Source organism: Ranitomeya imitator, chromosome 6 (genome assembly GCF_032444005.1).
Source record: "Ranitomeya imitator isolate aRanImi1 chromosome 6, aRanImi1.pri, whole genome shotgun sequence".
Classification (NCBI taxonomy): Eukaryota; Metazoa; Chordata; class Amphibia; order Anura; family Dendrobatidae; genus Ranitomeya; species Ranitomeya imitator.
In genome coordinates this window covers 340,659,116-340,680,507 of record NC_091287.1, presented here as the reverse complement: position 1 = coordinate 340,680,507, position 21,392 = coordinate 340,659,116, and the positions used below count along the sequence as shown (strand labels likewise).

The 21,392-nt window shown below is 45.7% G+C and overlaps 1 protein-coding gene across 2 annotated transcripts in view; it reads right to left on the bottom strand.

Moving 5' to 3' along the window:
- Window positions 1–21,392, bottom strand: part of SCGN (secretagogin, EF-hand calcium binding protein) — a 125,813-nt gene that overhangs the window by 8,513 nt on the left and 95,908 nt on the right. For both annotated transcript variants that reach the window (XM_069730897.1, XM_069730899.1), the window contains 2 exons: window positions 11,909–11,964; window positions 9,420–9,465 (listed from right to left, as the gene is read on the bottom strand). In XM_069730897.1, coding sequence (XP_069586998.1) covers window positions 9,420–9,465; window positions 11,909–11,964 — 102 coding nt within the window. The remainder of the gene's footprint in view (window positions 1–9,419; window positions 9,466–11,908; window positions 11,965–21,392) is intronic.

Genomic DNA, 21,392 nt, shown 5'->3' with positions numbered 1-21,392 from the left:
CATACAATACTGTTCCTCTTCAATGAGACCTGATACCCCTGTATTGTGAAAATTTAGTAAAACATTGAAAAACCTTTATAAATGTGGTACTGCCAAAACTCTATCGACCCACCCAAGAAAGTTAACAATTAATTTATATAGTCTCCTTTAAAAACAAAACCTCCACAAAAATAATTATTTTTTTTAGTGCAATTTATCTATGTACTTTTAGAAAATGTTACACCCCTGTATTGGCTTTAGGGTTGTGCTCTGTTCTCTTCCCTTATGGCAACAGACTTTATTGTCCTCCATGTCGGGATTCACAAAATGCTAGGTGACCTTCAGCGACATCATCACGCAAGGTCTTTTAATTTGTGTCTGAGCATTAGTTTTGTGTTCAGTTGCCTTGTGCTTTGGAGCTTGCCTCCACAGTTCTCTCAGTTGTCAATTATCTCAGCAAACTTCTATTGTTACAAACTGCATTTTTTTCCATCTCAGACTTGCAAGTAACCCTTTGTCTGTTGTAAGCATAACAAACTCATGGATAATAGAAAAAATTGGAGTCTGGCTCAACAGGACTGGATTTTCCTTTTCTGTTTCTTTTTCAAAAGAAAATATAGTGCATGCAAAAGAAATATGTACATGGTCAACATGACCCAGTCGACGCGTTTCGACTGCACCTTGCAATCTTACTCGTGTCATGAGTAAAACTGCTTAGTGCAGTCGAAACTCGTCGACTGGGTCATGTCAACCATGTACATTTTTCTTTTGCATACACTATAATTTCTTTTGAAAAATAAAAATCAATTAAAACAATTTTATTACAACGTTCAACTCTGAGCATAATTTTATACCCAAATTGTCATTTATTATTGAATGATCCAATACTTGGCTTTGTCATTCCCACGTCATCTGGGTTAATTTTTAGATGTGCACCCACCTTGAAAAACATCTGGGTTCCAAGCCATCTAAAAAAATACCCCAGTGAACATGTATGACATTTCAGTCTCGGCTTAGACCTTCTTCAAATATACAGACTGCTATAGAAGGACTCAATGCTGAAACTATATACAGGATACAGGGCGACTAGAAAGTGGATATATCACTAAAGGTATGGCATCCATAGAAGTCAGCATTGGTGCCATATCTTTAGTGGTATTCCCTCTTTCTAGTCACACTGTATCTTGTATACAGTTTCACCATTGACTCCTATATTCTTCTTGGCAATCCGTATATTTGAAGAAGCTCTAAACTGAGACCGAAACATCATATGCAGTATGTTCACTGTGGATTGCAAATAAATCTTCTTTTTCTACATCAACTGAGTGCCAAGTTCTTCATAGATATTATACTACAGAGTGGGCTTCTACTTGTGCACCTGCTTTTAGAAGTGCTGTGCTCTACTACTACGTAAAAAATTCCCGGCCACCGTGACCTTAATCATTCCAACTACATTGAAAATAGGCAACTTCAAGTGGAAATTAAAACAGTTTAATTTATCTTGGTCCCAAAGATTCTTCATTACAGCAGCATAGCCGATATCGTGTTATCATTCTAATCGGTCCGCTATTCTGCAGGAGATCATCCCCCAGTCATGATGCAGCAGCAGTTGATATTTTTGGGTCTTCATTAGAGTTGTGCATGCACCCAAATTTCTAAGGTGAGCACCTTCCTTTCACTTTCCTTGCACCCAAGAGGGTATCACCAGATGGTCTTGTCCACTTTTGTTCCCCTACAGTTTGCCTACTCTAAAATTACTTAATCCTTAAGGGGGTTAATTGGGTTGTCTCACAAGAAAAGTTCTGTTTTTACACTTAGACTGGTTGCTCATTTTCTCTACAGTAGAATCTACAGGGAAAATGTAACAATATATTCGGTCATGCAAATGAATGTCCCCATATCCACTATCACACACATGTATAGAAGTGCCCGATCCACCAGAGTGGGAGGTGTCTTACAGAGAGAGACGCTCCATTCTTTCCTATAAAGTAATTATCAAGGAACATGCCTCCATTTATGATGTTTAAAAGCCTTGATATTCTGACTATACCTATATGTTGTTAGGGCTAGCGGAACGCACCAAATAATAAGATAGATTAAGGTGCGTTTGCAGCCCGGGGTCCACCGTGCAGAGATGGAACCTGCTGCCAAGTAATGACGGACTATATGGCGGTACAATGTGAAAACACACACGGGTTAACTTCACCCTGTGTGAAGGAAGCGAACCGTGTTAAGTCACAGGGCCGCGGTACCGCACACAAGAGCGCAAGCAAGAAGTCACCAAGCTCAGCCCCAAGACTTGGGATCGGAGTTCGACTAGACTACTTGCGCTCGACACCGCTAATGGGGTGTCAGCGTAACCAAAGTAAGAATAGAAGATGCACGAGAGTGCATGCGGTGCCGCACTGGCGGATGCCACTAACGACCCAGGCTTGGGTCAGGAAAGCGCTGTGAAAGCGCACGGCACCGCACTGGCGGTCACAGCAATTAGACGCTGTATGGTGTGTAACGTGCTGGTAGCAAGTCGGGCGCTAGATAGCAATCACCCACCTTCCGCGATCCGTCATACAATAGGGAGGGGATTTTAATGAACGACTTTCACTCACAACACACACGTTTACAAATGTACACTAGCGCATGGCCGTGCGGTCATGCGCAGCTTATATAGCTGCAGCACGTTCAGGACCTTCCAACAAAGGACCAATGAGAACCGCTGCAGCATCTGAGCATGTGACCCTCGATCTCTAATGGGAGATCTCACCCTGGGAATGCTCAGAAGGGAAAAAGCAGGACTTAGATCCCAAAAGCGTCTGCTCTCCGCTGCCCAGCACTGGCTTCAATGGCAGAAGCAGGCAAAGCAGCAGTAATCCTATGCACAGAGTGAGACTGAGCAAGACGCTGGGAACGACGTCTCCGCTGAGCAGACTCCACTGCGGCTGGACAAAAATGGGAGACCGCAGCAGAGATGGTTCGAGATTCCCCCTGAGCAGAGGCGGGAACTCGACACCTAACATATGTCTTTATGAGATTAAGTGGATATTTTAAATCCAACTGTAAAGGTCCAATATTTTTTCTGGCACTGACTATCTCTATGGATTAAAGTGTTAAAGTGTAACAGTTTTAGACATATTGTGCCAGAATGCCATAAAATCACAATCTTTTGTAGGAAATGCTGTAGAAACTAGACTGAACAATAAAAAATTATTTGTATATATTATCATCTCCATGAACACTCGTGTTATGTAGTGAAGAAAGATTACAGATAACACATTGACTGGTTTTAAAGCAAATAACATTTCCATTAAGTGCCAAGTTGATGAAGGTCATCAGCGTATAAAAGGTTTTAAGCCTTGCTTTACAAGCACAATGCTCACCTCATTTACCACAAGTAAACAATGAAAGCGGTAATGTGCTCTCATGGTCACACGCCAGCCTCAAAATCTCTGCTATGAAATCTCTTATTACAGATGTATCTCATCTAATGAACTACAGTGGTCACTTAGGTTACAACTGCTCTAAATGACAGTGCTTAATATTGTATCAATCTAAAATGTAGGTGATATCTTACCCATGCAAGAAACTATTAACCCCAAACATGAGCAGTAGTTTTCCAATACATTAATTCACTATGTACAGACAAAAGCATCATCTCATCAATCATTCAACAAACTACCCAGTTTATGTTTATATAGAAGCACAAGTAAATTTGCGAAAAAGGGTAATATAATATTTGCATTGAACTGAACAGTGGGCCCCCCAAATCAATGTTACTGATGGGCCCTTGCCACCCCAATCCGAATCTCAGACTCCCATAGAAATTATTCGAGAGTGCCGCTCATACGTAGCCACCATTACATTTACATGTCACATGCCAGTATGAGTGGAATGGTGGCTGTGTATGGGCGTCTCTCAAATTATTTGTATGGGAGTTCCGAAACATTGCGCATGTGGACCTTTTTCTACATTCATAAAGAGTTCATAATGAAGCACTATTTTCAAGATAGATGCAGGGCTCGGATCTGCATTTATAATAAATATAGGCTATAGGCGAGACCGCTAGTGATCTGGGTAATTTCGCAATGCATCCTGGGAATGCAAGATGGCGGCAACCGCGTGCATCGCCAGAGGTTCGCTGAATCTACGCTGGATCCCGCCGGGTGAGTATATAACTATTTTTTATTTTAATTATTTTTTTTAACAGGGATATGGTGCCCACACTGCTAAATACTACGTGGGCTGTGTTACATACCGCGTGGCTGCTATATACTACCTGGCCAGTGTTAGATACTATGTGGGCTGTGTTCTATACTGCATGGGCTGTGCTATATATTACATGGTCTGTGTTACATACTGCGTGGGCTGCGTTATATACTACATGGCTGCTATATACTACGTGAGCAGTGTTATATACTACGTGGCTGTGTTCTGTACTGCGTTCTATATACTACGTGGCCACTGTTAGATACTATGTGGACTGTGCTATATATTACGTGGGCTGTGTTATATATTATGTGGCCAGTGTTACATACTACGTGGGCTGTGTTATATACTATGTGGGCTGTGTTATATACTACGTGGCTGTGTTCTGTACTGCGTTCTATATACTACGTGGCCACTGTTAGATACTATGTGGGCTGTGCTATATATTACGTGGGCTGCTGTGTTATATATTATGTGGCCAGTGTTACATACTACGTGGGCTGTGTTATATACTGCGTGGCTGCTATATACTGTGTGGGCTGTGTTATATACTATGTGGGCTGTGTTATTTACTGCGTGGCCTATATTAACCCATCGGGTATTCTACAATATGTATGTATGTATATAGCAGCCACATGGTATATACCACAGGTCATGTAGTACTCCTATATACTACGTGGCCTGTGCTATATACTATGTAGCTGCTATATACATACATACATATTCTAGAATACCCGATGCGTTAGAATCGGGCCATCATCTAGTTCACTTATATTTGTTTTGTGTGTATAAACATTATATTTGAACATGGTATGTGTCACGCTCACGCCCTGACTGGTGGGCGTGAGCTCGGGGGTTTTGTGGCCCCACTGTGCCACAAACCAGACTACCCTGGAAGGGGCGTGACTATGACAGCTGCCTGGGTTTTCACTGGAGCCTCTGATGGTGAGGACAGGCTTGTGCAGCAGGCAGCTGCCAGGTGCTACTCCAGGGTGGTGTCTGGCTGTGACTGCTGATCCCACTTGGGAGACAGGAACACCAGGATTGGTGCGGGCATTAGGCAGGACTTGGCAGAAGAGCACGGCTGGAACACAGACGAGTAGGCTGGCACGGCTGAGACAGGGCTGGCAGAGACACGGCAGAGAACTCAGGGCTGGCAGAGACACGGCAGGAAACAGGGCTGGCTAGGACAGCAGGAACACAGGACTGGAAGGCAGGGCAGGAACAGCAGGACTGGCAGGAACACAGGATACACAGGACTGGTTGATGTGGTGTATGAATCAGGCTGCACTCTGATGACACCCGAGTGCAGTCCTATTGTGAGCGTGATGAAGGAACAGGTAGGGACCTGTACACACAGAAGATGCAGGTACGGAAACAAGCCAGAAGGAAAGGAGAATGAAGGAACAGGTAGGGACCTGTTCACACAGGAGGACCAAGTAACAAGTAGAAGGTGGAACTAAGAGAAGAGAAGGAAAAGGCAGAGCCAAAGGCGGAGACGCTGGAGGCGGAGCCAAGAGCAGAGACGCTGGAGGCGGAGCCAAGAGCAGAGACGCTGGAGGCGGAGCCAAGAGCAGAGACGCTGGAGGCGGAGCCAAGAGCAGAGACGCTGGAGGCGGAGCCGAGAGCAGAGACGCTGGAGGCGGAGCCAAGAGCAGAGACGCTGGAGGCGGAGCCAAGAGCGGAGACGCTGGAGGCGGAGCCAAGAGCGGAGACGCTGGAGGCGGAGCCAAGAGCAGAGACGCAGCGGAGACGCTGGAGGCGGAGCCAAGAGCGGAGACGCTGGAGGCGGAGCCAAGAGCAGAGACGCTGGAGGCGGAGCCAAGAGCAGAGACGCTGGAGGCAATGCCAAGAGCAGAGACGCTGGAGGCAATGCCAAGAGCGGAGACGGAGCCAAGTGCAGAAACGCAGGAGGCAGAGCCAGGTAGAACCGCAAAGAGCGGAGCCACAGAGCAAAGCCACAGAGCGCGGAGCAAGGTCAGAGTGCAGAGCTGAGAGCAAAGCCACAGAGTGTAAAGCAAGGTCAGAGTGCAGAGTCAAAGTAAGGTCGCAGAGAGCGCAGCCGAAAGCGGAGAAAAGCAAGACACAGAGAATGCACAGCAGAAAAGGCAAACCAAGACAGAGATATAAACAGACACCGGAATAGGACTAGACTAAGACAGAGTCAGGAACGAGACAAGACACAGAGACATAGATACAAGCCAGGGTATGATGCCCCTCTGGGTGGCAGACATAGGCCAGGGTACGAAGCCCCGCTGGGTGGCTACACAAGACAGAGACCAGGGTACAACGCCCCCCTGGGTGGCAGACAAGAGAGAGTAACCGAGACAGGACCTGGCACCCCAGCAGCTAAGAACTGACTGAGGGAGTAAGTTGCACAGGCCCAGACCACAGGGTGGAGCTGCACTATATACAGGAGGCCTGTTGGTAATTGGTCAGTAACTGATTAGACAGATGCACCTGATTCCTATAAGAACCAGAGAGTTCAGGCGCCGGCCCCCTACACATAGCCATGAAGCATGCACAGAGCAGAGAGACAGAACACGGAGCTGGCAAGAAACAGAAACCACATCATGGCCTGGAGCAGTGGGTAAGATTGCGTGAAAGATGTGAGGCCATGCTGTGATGCCAGCAGAGTTGTTACAGTATGTGATGATATTATGGTATTCAATGGAGTATGTAAAAGAAGAGGTTGGACGAAGACATGACATCACAATTCATTTTTTTGGTAAATAATATATCTTTATTTAGCTTACAAAAACCCATGAAAATCAGCATGAAACAAACGCATGAAAATCCGTATCAAATCCGCGCAGATTTTCAACTGCGTTTTCTGCCAAGAGAGGAAGAATCCGCGCAGAAAATTCCACAGACAAATCCACAATGTGTGCACATAGCCTAAGGCACGTGAAGATGCTTAAAGGGAACCTGTCACCTGAATTTGGCGGGGCTGGTTTTGGGTCATATGGGCGGAGTTTTGAGGTGTTTGATTCACCCTTTCCTTACCCGCTGGCTGCATGCTGGCCGCAATATTGGATTGAAGTTCATTCTCTGTCCTCCGTAGTACACGCCTGCGCAAGGCAATCTTGCCTTGCGCAGGCGTGTACTACGGAGGACAGAGAATGAACTTCAATCCAATTTTTCGGCCAGCATGCAGCCAGCGGTTAAGGAAAGGGTGAATCAAACACCTCAAAACTCCGCCCATATGACCCAAAACCAGTCCCGCCAAATTCAAGTGACAGGTTCCCTTTAATGGGATTGTCTAGGCTTAAACTACCAGTCTGCTGTCACTCTATGTGACTGCACAGTTGTGAATCCTCAGAGTGTGCAGATTCTCCACTGCTGGGGCCTAGAGCTGCAGTCATGTGAAAAAAAGCATGCAATATGGATATTTCCGGCCACGTTCAAACTAAATGGGTGCAGCCTTACTCAATGTAAGTGTATTGATCTAGGCCAGAAACAGTCTAGTCGGAATGTGGCAGGGAGTATTTATATTGCATACTTGTGGCCACATAACTGCAGTTTCCAGCACCTGCACCAGCTAATACTCACAGCAGGCAGTGCACACGATGTAAGGATTCACAAGTCTCCAGTGACTGTAGACTTATGGTTTAATACTGAACAACCCTTTTTGTTAGGATTTATTCAGAATATCTCATATCCTTAGATTACACTGCTGTTTTGAATAAATATCCTTCATTATATGTGTTAGTTGTGGTAAATGCTATAAAAATTAGAAATGTTCAGTATTTAAGGAGAGTGACATACCATCTCTGGCTTGGCAAGGTAAGGAGGCTTATTCGCCATGCAACGCTCCTCTGGGAAATTAAATATGCAAATTGCCTCTTCTGAGAAAAAGAGGACTTAAACTCTATAGCGCCACCTATTGGAAGTAGCGATCCTACAAGTCACAATCAACTCTTTAACGAGTCGTGCAATATGACTTAGGATTAAAGCCAAATCAGTATCTCAATTCGCAGACACGGTGTTTTCTCAGAAGAGGCAATTTGCATATTTAATTTCCCAGAGGAGCGTTGCATGGCGAATAAGCCTCCTTACCTTGACAAGCCAGAGATGGTATGTCACTCTCCACAAGGAGAAACGATACCCCTTAGACCCCAGTCCAGAGCCTCTCACCTAGCCAAATCAGTTCTCATGCTTCGCACTGACGAGGGCCAACAGCCCGAAACACCGTGTCTGCGAATTGAGATACTGATTTGGCTTTAATCCTAAGTCATATTGCACGACTCGTTAAAGAGTTGATTGTGACTTGTAGGATCGCTACTTCCAATAGGTGGCACTATAGAGTTTAAGTCCTCTTTTTCTCAGAAGAGGTAATTTGCATATTTAATTTCCCAGAGGAGCGTTGCATGGCGAAAAAGCATCCTTACCTTGACAAGCCAGAGATGGTATGTCACTCTCCACAAGGAGAAACGATACCCCTTAGACACCTGTCCAGAGCCTCTCACCTAGCCAAATCAGTTCTCATGCTTCGCACTGACGAGGGCCAACAGCCCGAAACACCGTGTCTGCGAATTGAGATACTGATTTGGCTTTTATTCTAAGTCATATTACACGACTCGTTAAAGAGTTGATTGTGACTTGTAGGATTGCTACTTCCAATAGGTGGCGCTATAGAGTTTAAGTCCTCTTTTTCTCAGAAGAGGCAATTTGCATATACAGTATTTAAGGTGAACTTGCCCAATGCAAAAAGACAAAGTAAGGACCAAGTATTGCTCACTCTGCACAATATTTGGTCCTAGTTTGCCTTTTTGCTCTGGGGAAGCCCCCCATAATCCTGGAGCACCCTGGTTTTGAGAGCATTTATCATACCAGACATGTCTGATCAAGGTTACTTAGCTGAAATGTTACATTATTTTCTATACTGAATGCAGTGTAATCTTTGGATATAAGAGAATCTGAATAGAACCTTAATACGTATCGTCGAATGCCTTTTGGTGTGCAGTTCCTTCCTTCTATTTACTACAGATCTACCTGAGCTCATTGGCTGGATCCAAAGGAATTAGTGCCCTATATAAATTCATACCATTTACTAAGGGTGTGCACCTTCCCTATTGATTATTAGCTCTTTGCAGTCTGTGAGATAGTCTACGTTAACCCGTACAGGAGTAAATCTTGTAACACTTACCGTATATATATTTTAGTGACACATTTGTTAGGGCTCCTTCCTTCACAAGAGTAAAGAAAAACTGTGATACTACCAGTTCACGAATACTTACATCCATTTTAAACTGAAGAAGGAAATTCTCTTGAAGTGCCAGTATCCTGAAAAAAATAATGTTTTTAAATATGGAAGATATAATTTGTTTCTTTGCTGCAGAAGTGGACATTGGGTACTTTTAGTGGGTTGTATGGCAGTGCACTGTACAAAACAATCTGTCTATCTGACCTATTAGGATCTAGTATTAAAAAGCAATGGGGCATGTTTATCAATACTGCCTAATTCTTACACAGCGCAAACTTAGACTAGACAGTCTTAACGTGCCAGATTTATCACAATGGTTCATGCTATTTAATAAATATGTTAAGACAGTCTAGTCCAATTTTTCAAAATCTATTAGTTGGTTTACTTTGTGCCAGAAATGTACACAGCCTTTTTATCGATAAACCACACCCCCGAGGAACAAGTGTCTAAAACATAGAAAATAGGGTGCAAGTCATAAAAAACAGTTTTTGGTGCAAAATTCTCCAGAATTAAGGAGCATTTAATGTGATTAATGTACCTCAATATCTTCATTTAAATAATATGAAACATCTTAAAAATATAAGGCTATGTGCACACGTAGGGTCGGGTCCTCTGCGGGTTCTCCCGCAGCGGATTTGATAAATCTGCAGGGCAAAACTGCTGCGGTTATCCCTGCAGATTTATCACGGTTTGTCTTGCGGTTTCCGCTGCGGGTTTTACTCCTGCACTTGTTTTACTATTGATGCTGCATATGCAGCATCAACAGTAATGTTAAAAATAAAAAAAAATGGTTATACTCCCCCTCTGACGTCCCGATCTCCTCGGCGCTGCACGCGGCGGTCCAGTTCCAAAGATGCTATGCGAGCAGGACCTTCGTGACGTCACGGTCATGAGACCGTGACGTCACCACAGGCCCTGCTCGCATAGCAACCCTGAGACCGGACGGCCGCGTACAGCACTGGGAGGTGAGTATATCATTATTTTTTATTTTAATTCTTTTTTTTTTTACCACAAATGTGGTTCCCAGGGCCTGGAGGAGAGTCTCCTCTCCTCCACCCCGGGTAGCAACCGCACATTATCAGCTTACTTCCTGCATGGCGGGCATAGCCCCATGCGGGAAGTAAGCGGATCAATGCATTTCTATGTGTGCAGAATCGCTGCGATTCTGCACAAAGAAGTGACATGCTGCGGATTGTCAACCGCTGCGTTTCTGCGCGGTTTTTCCCGCAGCATGTGCACAGCGGTTTGTGGTTTCCCATTAGTTTACATGTTTACTGTAAACGCAATGGAAACTGCTGCGGATCTGCAGCATCAAAATCGCCGTGGTTCCGCGGTAAAAACTGCAACGTGTGCACATAGCCTAACAGTACGCATTCTATTTTCCATTAAAATGATTAAAAATCCTAAAATGAGAAGATTGTATTTGCAACCCACGGGGCACCTGCAACCTGTTATATGGGCATTCCTAATTTAGTTAAGGTGTAAATATAGAATATATGTGGTGTAACTGAAGGGTAAAGTAGAAAAAATATGACATGGAGGGAAACGAGGGGATCTGTGTACATTTTGTAATCATGTGAGGTGAGCACACGACCAAAGAGCTCCTCATTGTCAAACAATTACTGCAGTTTCTGATCCAAAATGTAACATATAATTTATTTAATTTCAGCTATTTTTTCTAGTTTTCCATGTCATTATTTTAAAAATGATCCTGAAACATTGATCATTTGTAAATTGTCCACTGTGCCTAATAAAAGGCTGCCTTTTCCTTACTTTTTACTTCTAAAAAGTCATCTCTTGATCGTCACAGGATTAATTCCAACAAAAGATAACAACTTTATTATAAACCTGGAGAAAGATATCATAGAATGTATCACCATTAATAGGTGATAATACCATACCTCCCTCCCCTCTCTGCACAATGTCCCCTGCACAGGCTACAAAACATGCACACAAAACTCTCCCAGAAGTTAGTACGGTAATTCCTTTCCCAACATCAGATTGCTCTGAGTAAACCAGCAATGCTGTCACGTTGCTTGCCCCATAATCAGGTGCATAAAATGAAGTAGAAGAGAACTTTACAAAATAAAAAAAAGCTGATTAGAAAAAAATGGGTTTTAACATGTTGTTTTATTATATAAGAACAATTTAAGACATATTAAATGTTTAAGAGAAAGAGAACAGGTTTGAGTGAGAACTGTTACATTTCATTAATTGGACATATAAGCATTTGAGTGTTAGAAAAATGGTATTTAAATGTTGGCAACACAGGTGCAAAATACTAAACAGACAGCCACTCACAGCCTACCAATTAATGGAGGGGATGACTTCTTAGTTTGAAGGTTGTCATAAAGAAAATACAATTGTGTCTACAGACAAAATTAAAAATTCAATCTCTTGTGTAGGGAAAACATTTACAGCACGTAACCTCGTATCACAAGTCTAATTAAGGTCTCCAAGAGCTTCCACTACTAATACAGTAAATAGGAAGGCATATCTAACATGTCAGTGTAAGACACTTACTTTGCTAAGTCGTTCAGGTCCAGGCGGCCATCTTTATTCTTGTCGAAGAGTTTCATCTAAAGCAGGTAAACACTGTGAGTCATTTCATCTTCCGTTAGTAAAAGAAATGAGAGAAAATGCACAAACCCTATGACTGTCAATTGTCAAATATTTTTCGGTAATTTAATAGTAAATCTCCCATACTAATTTCTTTAAAAATGTGTATTTCTACAAATGATGGCGGCGGAGGATGGCTGAAAGAAAATATATGGCTATTATGGGGGCTACACAGAAATGCTTTTAGCGGATGGCCTTCACTTTAGAAATCAATAAGTATGCAAGGGATTAAATGGGTTTAGCATTCTTCTTTTATAAAAGTACAATGTTGCATCTAAAAGCAAATTAAGTCTGACCTCTTAGACCCTCAACAATTCCAAGCCAGAGAACAGAGCTCTGAATTGGAATTTATTGCCTATGGTACAGAAAACAAAATTGACATGCACCTCCTGTCAAAATGAAATAAAAGTACAGGCACAGGTTGCAGTGATAGCATTTATTAAACGTACAGACAAACATATAGAGTAGGGGAGCACAGCATTTTTTAGTACAAGGGCCACATTGTCATACTAAACCAATCCCAAGGACCACAAATTTTTGTAAACCAAATATTGAGCATTTGATAAGGATTTCAAGAGTTTCTGCTCCATTTTTGCTCCAAAGAAATCAGGGTGAACACACGCTAACTTAAACTGCGTTTTTTGGAGCAGAAACTATCCAAATCTTCCTCAGAATCTCAAATTTCTAAGTTTTGACAATTTTTAATTTTTAACATACACATTATGGATTGCTACATGTGTGCAAGATCAGAACCACTGTCATCACAAGAGTGCAGCACCAGAACTATCATCAGGTCATGAATGCAGCACCAGACCTACCGTCAGTAAATGAATGATGCATCAGTACCACCATCAGGACATGAAAGCAGTACCAGAAACACTGTCAGAACATGAATTCAGCAGCAGAATCACTTTCAGTACATAAATGAAGCACCAGGACAACCGTCAATATATGAATGCACCAAAAGAAATACAGCCAGTATATGAATGAAGTGCCAGTAACACCATCACAACATGAATGCTGTGCCAGAAATACCATCAGTACATGAATGCAGCAAAATAACCTCCATTTAGTGCGTGAATGCAGCATCAAGCTTAGTACAGTGATCAATTGTAATTTCAGGTCTGCCATACATAAGTTTGTATTGCATAAACCTGCAGTTCCTAGTATGTCCTTAACAATGGTAAGGAGATGCTGGAAGTTGTTGTTCGCAGCCATCATCAGACTGCAGACCATGCAGGAACCACAGCACTGATGAGATGTAGTCAGTAGTCAGTAGTCAGTTCCTCATGAACTCCTCATGTTCTCTCCCTCTACTAACCTACCTTTGCCTGACATTGCCATCTCCGTGTGCGGTTCCACCATTACTCCAAAGCAACATGCCCGCTGCCTTGGGGTCATCCTTGATTCTGACCTTTCATTCACCCCCCACATCCGATCACTGGCTCGCTCTTCTTACCTACATCTCAAAAACATTTCTAGAATTCGCCCTTTTCTTACTTTCGACTCTGCAAAAACTCTTACTGTTTCACTTATTCATTCTCGTCTGGACTATTGTAACTCTCTACTAATTGGCCTCCCTCTTACCAAACTTTCCCCGCTCCAATCTGTCCTGAATGCTGCTGCCAGGATCATATTCCTCACCAACCGTTACACCGATGTCTCTACCCTGTGCCAGTCATTACACTGGCTACCCATCCACTCCAGAATCCAGTACAAAACTACTACCCTCATCCACAAAGCACTCCATGGCTCGGCACCACCCTACATCTCCTCTCTGGTCTCAGTCTACCACCCTACCCGTGCCCTCCGCTCCGCTAATGACCTCAGGTTAGCATCCTCAATAATCAGAACCTCCCACTCCCGTCTCCAAGACTTTACACGTGCTGCGCCGATTCTTTGGAATGCACTACCTAGGTTAATACGATTAATCCCCAATCCCCACAGTTTTAAGCGTACCCTAAAAACTCATTTGTTCAGACTGGCCTACCGCCTCAATGTATTAACCTAACGATCCCTGTGTGGCCTATTTAAAAAACAAACAAAAAAAAACCTATTGTTTTTATTTTTTTTTTTTTTTTTTAAATAGGCAATCAGGTTCCTCGCATCATGTTCTCATTCACTTTATGCAGTTAATAGCCCTCTGTGTCTGTACTGCTACATACTTAGGCAGTTAACTGGTTCATGCAGCTTTACATGAACACCCGAGCCTTACACTATGGCCAGTCCGAATAACTAAAGCAATTGTTACCATCCACCTCTCGTGTCTCCCCTTTTCCTCATAGTTTGTAAGCTTGCGAGCAGGGCCCTCATTCCTCCTGGTATCTGTTTTGAACTGTATTTCTGTTATGCTGTAATGTCTATTGTCTGTACAAGTCCCCTCTATAATTTGTAAAGCGCTGCGGAATATGTTGGCGCTATATAAATAAAAATTATTATTATTATTATATAGTATCACAAAAACATTCACATCCATGTACCTTATAAATTACTTTTTCTCTGATTGGAGTCATTCCCATCCCTTTTGTCGCCATGTAGCACAGACACCATGATGAGATTTTATGCCCAGAGCTTCTCCCACTAGACGTGTTACTTTTGTGTCTTTAGCAGCACGTCTCGACACAGTGCCCTTAAAAATAGAAGCATCACTATACTGCTCCATAAATAAAAATATCTCCCATGCTCTGCCCCTAAATAGATAATTGCCCCTCACTGCACTTTCTGCACAAAATTCACCCCCACACACTGCTCTTCTCCAAAATACTCCCCAACAATTCCCCTCTATAAAATACTCCCACACCTACATGGCCCTACTCCAAAATATCCCCCACTCTGCCCATCTGTATAATATCTCCCCACATAACATCCCCCATACAACTCCTCTCTATGATATCTCCCCACATACTGCCCTTTTCCATATCTCCCCCAAACTGCCCCTTTCCAAGTCTTCCCCACCCCACTGCCACTCACTATACTTTGCGCCCTTTCACAATCCATTCTAATGTCCCAAATTGCCCTATAATGTCCCAAATTGTCCCATAATGTCCCTCATAATGTCCCAAATTGTCCCATAATGTCCCTCATAATGTCCCAAATTGTCCCATAGTGTCTTCCATAATGTCCCCATAAGGTCTCAAATTGCCCCATAATGTCCTAAAATTGGCCATAATTTCCAAAATTGCCCCATAATATCCCAAATTGCCACATTATATGCCCTTGTAGTAACACAACTCTTCCCTCCCCCGGCCCCTCAACTCTTCCCTCCCCCGGCCCATGGACCACTTACCAGTACCAGACATCTCCTCTGCCTTTTCCTGTTTCCTATCTCCTCTGCCTTTGCAGCCCTTGTGCTGGAAGACTTCATCAGGGTGCTGCACGTTGGGGTGGGGGCTGACAAGCACTCCTCTGTGACAGTCTGAGCCTCGCAGTGTTCAAATGTATTCAAAAACGCGATTACATTTGAATATGAGAAGAGGAGCCAGCGCATCCTCTTGATTATCTCAGTAAATTACAATAATTAACAAAAAACACCTACAAATGCTTCCTAAGTGTTTAAAAAGGTCCCTTAGTTTGTTTCAGTAAGCTCCACAATCATGGGGAAGACTGCTGACTTGACAGATGTCCAGAAGGCAATCACTGACACACTCCACAAGGAGAGTAAGCCACAAAAGACCATTGCTAAAGGAGCTGGCTGTTCAAAGAGTGCTGTACCCAAGCATATTAATGGAAAGTTGAGTGGAAGGAAAGAGTGTGGTAGAAAAAGGTGCACAAGCAACCAGGATAACCGTAGCCTTGAAAGGATTGTTAAAAAAGGCCATTCAAAAATTTGGGGTGAGATTCACAAGGAGTGGACTACTGCTGGAGTCATTGCTTCAAGAGCCACCACACACAGACGTATCCAGGACATGGGCTACAAGCGTCACATTCTTTTGTGTCAAGCCACTCATGACCAATAGACAATGCCAGAAGCGTCTTACCTGGGCCAAGGAGAAAAAGAACTGGACTGCTGCTCAGTGGTCCAAGGTGTTGTTTTCAGATGAAAGTAAATTTTGCATTTCATTTGGAAATCAAGGTCCCAGAGTCTGGAGGAAGAGTGGAGAGGCACACAATCCAAGCTGCTTGAGGTCTAGTGTGAAGTTTCCACAATCCGTGATGGCTTGGGGAGCCATGTCATCTGCTTATGTCGGTTCACTGTGTTTTATCAAGACCAAAGTCAGCGCAGCCATCTACCATGAAATTTAGAGCACTTCATGCTTCCCTCTGCTGACAAGTTTTTGGAAATTTCATTCTCCAGCAGAACTTGGCACCTGTCCACACTGCCAAAAAGTATCAATACCTGGTTTAAAAACAACAGTATCACTGTGCTTGATTGGCCAGCAAAGTCACCTGACCTTAACCAAGGGGTGGGCAATTAATTTTGCCATGGGGACGCATGAGAAAGTGGGATGGTTTTAGAGGGCCGAAATAATATAATTTCCGTATTTTTCGGACTATAACACGCACCCCAAATTTGGGGTGAAAATTGCAGAAAAAAAGATTTTTTATAAGATGGGGGTCCGTCTTATTGTCTGAATTTACACTATCTTACGGTAAGATTCTTACCTGAGGGCTGGCGGTGGCAGAGCACGGTCACAGGAGGCATGGTGTCGGCAGAGGTGGAGTGATGCGGTGTGGCGTGCACCTGAGCAGGGTCCCTTCCTGCTTAGGCAGGCGACACCACGGCCTGGTGTCCATGGGGGGGTTGCAGCAGTGGTGTGGCGGCGGCAGAGGTGCGGTATGGCATGCGCAGGGTCCCTTCCACCGGTGAGGTGATGCAGCGGCCCAGAATGTAATGTAAGCAGCAGAGCCAGGTTGAATATCGGTGGCGGAGGCCATCTTCCCGAGGCCATGCGTGCGCAGATGGAGTGCTCTGCTTCACGGGGCTTCAGGAAAATGGCCACGGGAGGCCGCGCATGCGCAGATGGAGATCGCGGCGGCCATTTTCCTGAAGCCGAGATCTAAATCTGCAAACTCGGCTTCAGGAAAATGGACGCCGCGATCTCCATCTGCGCACGCGCGGCCTCCCGTGGCCATTTTCCTGAAGCCCCGTGAAGCAGAGCACTCCATCTGCGCACGCGCGGCCTCGGGAAGATGGCCGCCGCCACCGATAAACAGGTAATCAACCTGGCTTTCACTCCAGCCGCTAGCGGTCCTCCTCAGAAGCGGCTGGTGGCTGGCCAAGCGGTGCCGGGGGCGGCTGTCAGAAGTGACAGCTAGCTGGCGGGCCGCTTAAAATCATCAGGCGGGCCGGATGCGGCCCGCGGGCCGCATCTTGCCCAGGTGTGCCTTAACCCCATAGAGAATCTATGGGGTATTGTCAAGAGGAAGATGAGAGACACCAGACCAAACAATGCAGATGAGCTGAAGGCTGCTATCAAATCAACCTGGTCTTCCATAACACCTCAGCAGTGCCACAAGCTGATTGCATCCATGCAACGTGGGATCGATGCAGTAATTGATGCAAAAGGAGCCCCGACCAAGTATTGAGTGCATTTACTGAACATACTGTTCCAGAACCCCCAGCACCAAGAATATGTTATGCTATATATATATTATGTATAATAGGTTCCATGTGAAATGCATCAGTCCACAGGCTGCATCCCTGGGCAGAGGGGACAAGATATTCTCCTTCTGACCTCCCCCACCTTTGTAATTCCCACAGTAAATACCAGCAGGCTCCGGCCCCCTGCGGCTATTGTAATGTATGTCTGGCCTGTTTTTTCTATTGGCCTGCCCTGTGTATCTGTGTTATATATTCTGTGTGTTTTAAATAAAGTGTGTTCTTTTAGACTGGAAATACCTGGAGTAGCAGTCAGCTTTTATATGCTCCCATGTAATCAAGAAATCCTAGCCAGCGTCCTTCATTCAGAATCCAGCAAAAGCAGAATGGACCTCCTGAAACACGGGGGGTGCTGAAAGAGGTACTACAGCACAGTAGACCCCGTTATACTGGTGGCAGACAGCGGGATGTGATACCCCTTCTACAGGAGGAAAGGAATGAATGGAAGACAACTACCAGAAGTTAAAGAGGACTACACTAAATGATCTGGTGGAAGCCCAGGGTTAATCGCCAGCGACAAAACAAAAGCGGATTTGATAGCATGCATCATGGAACATGACAGTGCAGCGCCCCCCAATGTGAACGTGCAGGAGACTGAATTCCAGAGGGAGGTAAAGAACAGGCTGGCGATCTATGGCCCAAACCCTGCAGTAGAGATCATACAAGAGGTGATGGCTGATGTGCGTACTGATCTGAAGGAAGAGATGGCCGAGCGGACCAGGATAGAGCTAGCCAAGATGGAGATGGCAGAGCGGACCAAAGTGGAGCTGGCCAAGATGGAGATGGCAGAGTGGAGAGAGGAGAGTCAGCGAGCAAGGGGAGCTCTGGCCTCCGACCAGGTACCTTCAACAGTAAGCCACAAAAAGATCCAGTATAATGCCTTCCGACAGTTGGGGAGGCAGAGGAAGACATTGATGGCTTTCCGCAGGACTTTGAGCGGCAGTGTGCCCTTCATCAAGTGAAGCCGGAGGAACGGGTTCAAATTCTGGCCAGCAAGCTGACAGGCCGGGCAGCGGACGCCTATCGCACGGTACCTGATGAGGACTGTATGGACTATGAGCCGATCAAAGAAGTGATCTTGGCTCGGTATGCTCTGACAGCAGAGGCATACCGCCAAAAGTTCCGTGGACTTATAAAACGAGTAACCGATACCCATGCTGAATGGGCCTGTAAATTATGGCGGTCACTGCTATAGTGGGTACAAGGGAGCCAAGCAACCACTAAGGAGGACGTCCTCCAGCTCTTCTTGTTAGAACGATTCTTTAATGGACAAAACCCCGAGACACAGGAATGGCTTCAGGACAGGCGGCCAATGACTCTTGAGGAAGCCGCTCGTCTGGCCGATGAACATCATGACGCCAGGAGGCCTCAGTTGTGTGGATCAAAGATGGTCACTAGGGGTCCGCCCATGGACCTGGAGGGACCCAAACCACCGAAGATTGTAGGGGGACCAGCTAGAAACCCGGCCTACCACAGTTCCCCTGGGGCGTGATGCCACACCTGCCGTCAGCTGGGCCACCTGCAAAGACAATGTCCCAACGAGACTCAGCATACCCAGTGGCCAAAGGGGGAACAGCTACCTTCCGCCGGGCCGCTGTACACTGCTACCAAGGCGAAGCTGACCCGGCATTGGGGGCTACAACTAACCAAGGGGTGGAAGACATGGAGGAAGTGCTGCATGAAGTAGACCCCGTGCAGGCAGCCCGGGCAGATAATCGACAACAGCATTGACAGGTCATGTGGGTTAATGGGAAACGCATGCAGGAGCAACTTTGACCCTTGTGAAGCCTCATCTCGTCTGGGACCAAGAGAAGATGGACCGGACAGTGGCAGTCCGTGTAGCAGGGGGAGCCATACATCGACTGCCCACTGCCAGGATTCACCTGAACTGGGGAGTTGGGGATGGCCTTGTTGAGGTCGGCTTGATGGAGGATTTATATCCAAATGCAGAAGAAGAGAGAGGAACGCACTCACCGATCAGGTAAAATCCAATCCTTTATTCAAGCATGGACAAACTTAGCAGGGAGGGGAGTGGAGGATGACGGACGATGATTGTCCGTCATCCTCCACTCCCCTCCCTGCTAAGTTTGTCCATACTTGAATAAAGGATTGGATTTTACCTGATCGGTGAGTGCGTTCCTCTCTCTTCTTCTGCATTTGGATATTTATCGTCTTGTTTTCTTGGATACTGCACCACCGAGGTTGTCGGCAGGAACCTCTAGCATTACCTGGCTATCTGACATGGCGATCTAAGTTGTTGCAGCTGTGCGGAGGTGCTTTTTTCTTTTTTTTTTTCTTGGATATATTGATGGAGGATTTGCCTGCAGACGTTTTGCTGGGAAATGACTTGGGGCCCATGTTGTCTGCCTTCTCAGTTGCCCCTCTCGCTGAGACATATCCTGTGACCACCCGGAGACAAGCTCGAGCTGCGGAGGCAGAATCACACTCAGAGGAGGCCCAGGTAAGACATCCCAGCCCTACACGTATTCCCATAGCCAGACACATTTCTTGGGCCACCCCAGATGAATTTAAGAGGGAGTTACTTGAGGATCCTTCATTGGAGGGATATCGTGGGAAGGCACAGGAGGGGAGAGGGGTACTGGAAGGGGAACAGTTTATATGGAAGCAGGGACTCCTCTACCAGATCACAGAGCAGCACCACACAGGGACGAGCTCCACTATAAAACGACAGCTGGTAGTTCCCAAGAAGTATAGGCAGGAGTTACTGCGAATCTCTCATGACATACCCTTGGCCGGGCACTTTGGCATCAGTCGCACCAGGCATCGTCTGACACAAAACTTCTTTTGGCCGGGGGTAACCTATGATGTCCGTCAATACTGCCAGACCTGTAACAGTTGCCAGCGCATTGGCAAGAGGGGAGATCGATGCAAGGCCAAATTACGCCCCCTCCCCATTGTGGAGGAACCATTTAGCCAAGTAGCGGTCGATCTGATAGGGCCGTTAGCCAAACCCAGTCCATCAGGGAAAAGGTATATATTGACAGTGGTAGATTATGCCACACGGTATCCAGAGGCGGTTGTGTTACCTAACATACTGGCAGAGATTACCTCATACCGGGAGATTATCTCAGACCAGGGTACCCAGTTTACAGCAGAGGTGACCAACCAACTGTGGAAGCTGTGCGGCGTAAAGTCCATTAGAAGCGCCCCGTACCACCCGCAAACCAATGGGTTGTGTGAATGCTTTAACGGGACGTTAAAACAACTCATTGGGACTTTTACCAGGACCTACAGGGACTGGGAGAAATTCTTGCCTCACCTCCTGTTTGCCTATCGAGAGGTGCCCCAAGAATCCACGGGGTTCTCCCCATTCGAACTGGTATACGGGAGATGGGTAAGGGGACCCCTAGACTTAGTGCTAGAACACTGGGAAGGGGAGGGCATCATAGAAGGGGTTCCTATTGTACCCTATGTGCTGGAATTCCGGGACCGCCTACAGGAGCTCACCCAGGCCGTACGTGGGAACATGCAGGTGGCCCAGCGGCGCCAGCGCGTATGGTACGATCGGAGGGCCAGAGAGCGCACCTTGGAAATAGGGCAGAAGGTCCTGGTGTTAGAGCCCACTAGGCAGAACAAGTTCCAAGCTGCTTGGCAGGGGCCCTACCAGGTAGTGGGGAAAATAGCTGACACCACCTATAATGTCGCCGATTGTGACGACCCCAGGGTTATCCGCTTGTTCCACGTGAATATGCTGAAGCCCTATCGGGAGCGCCCTGGAGAGGTAGTGGCCATCTGTGCACCTGAAGCAGAGGATTTAGCCGGACTTCC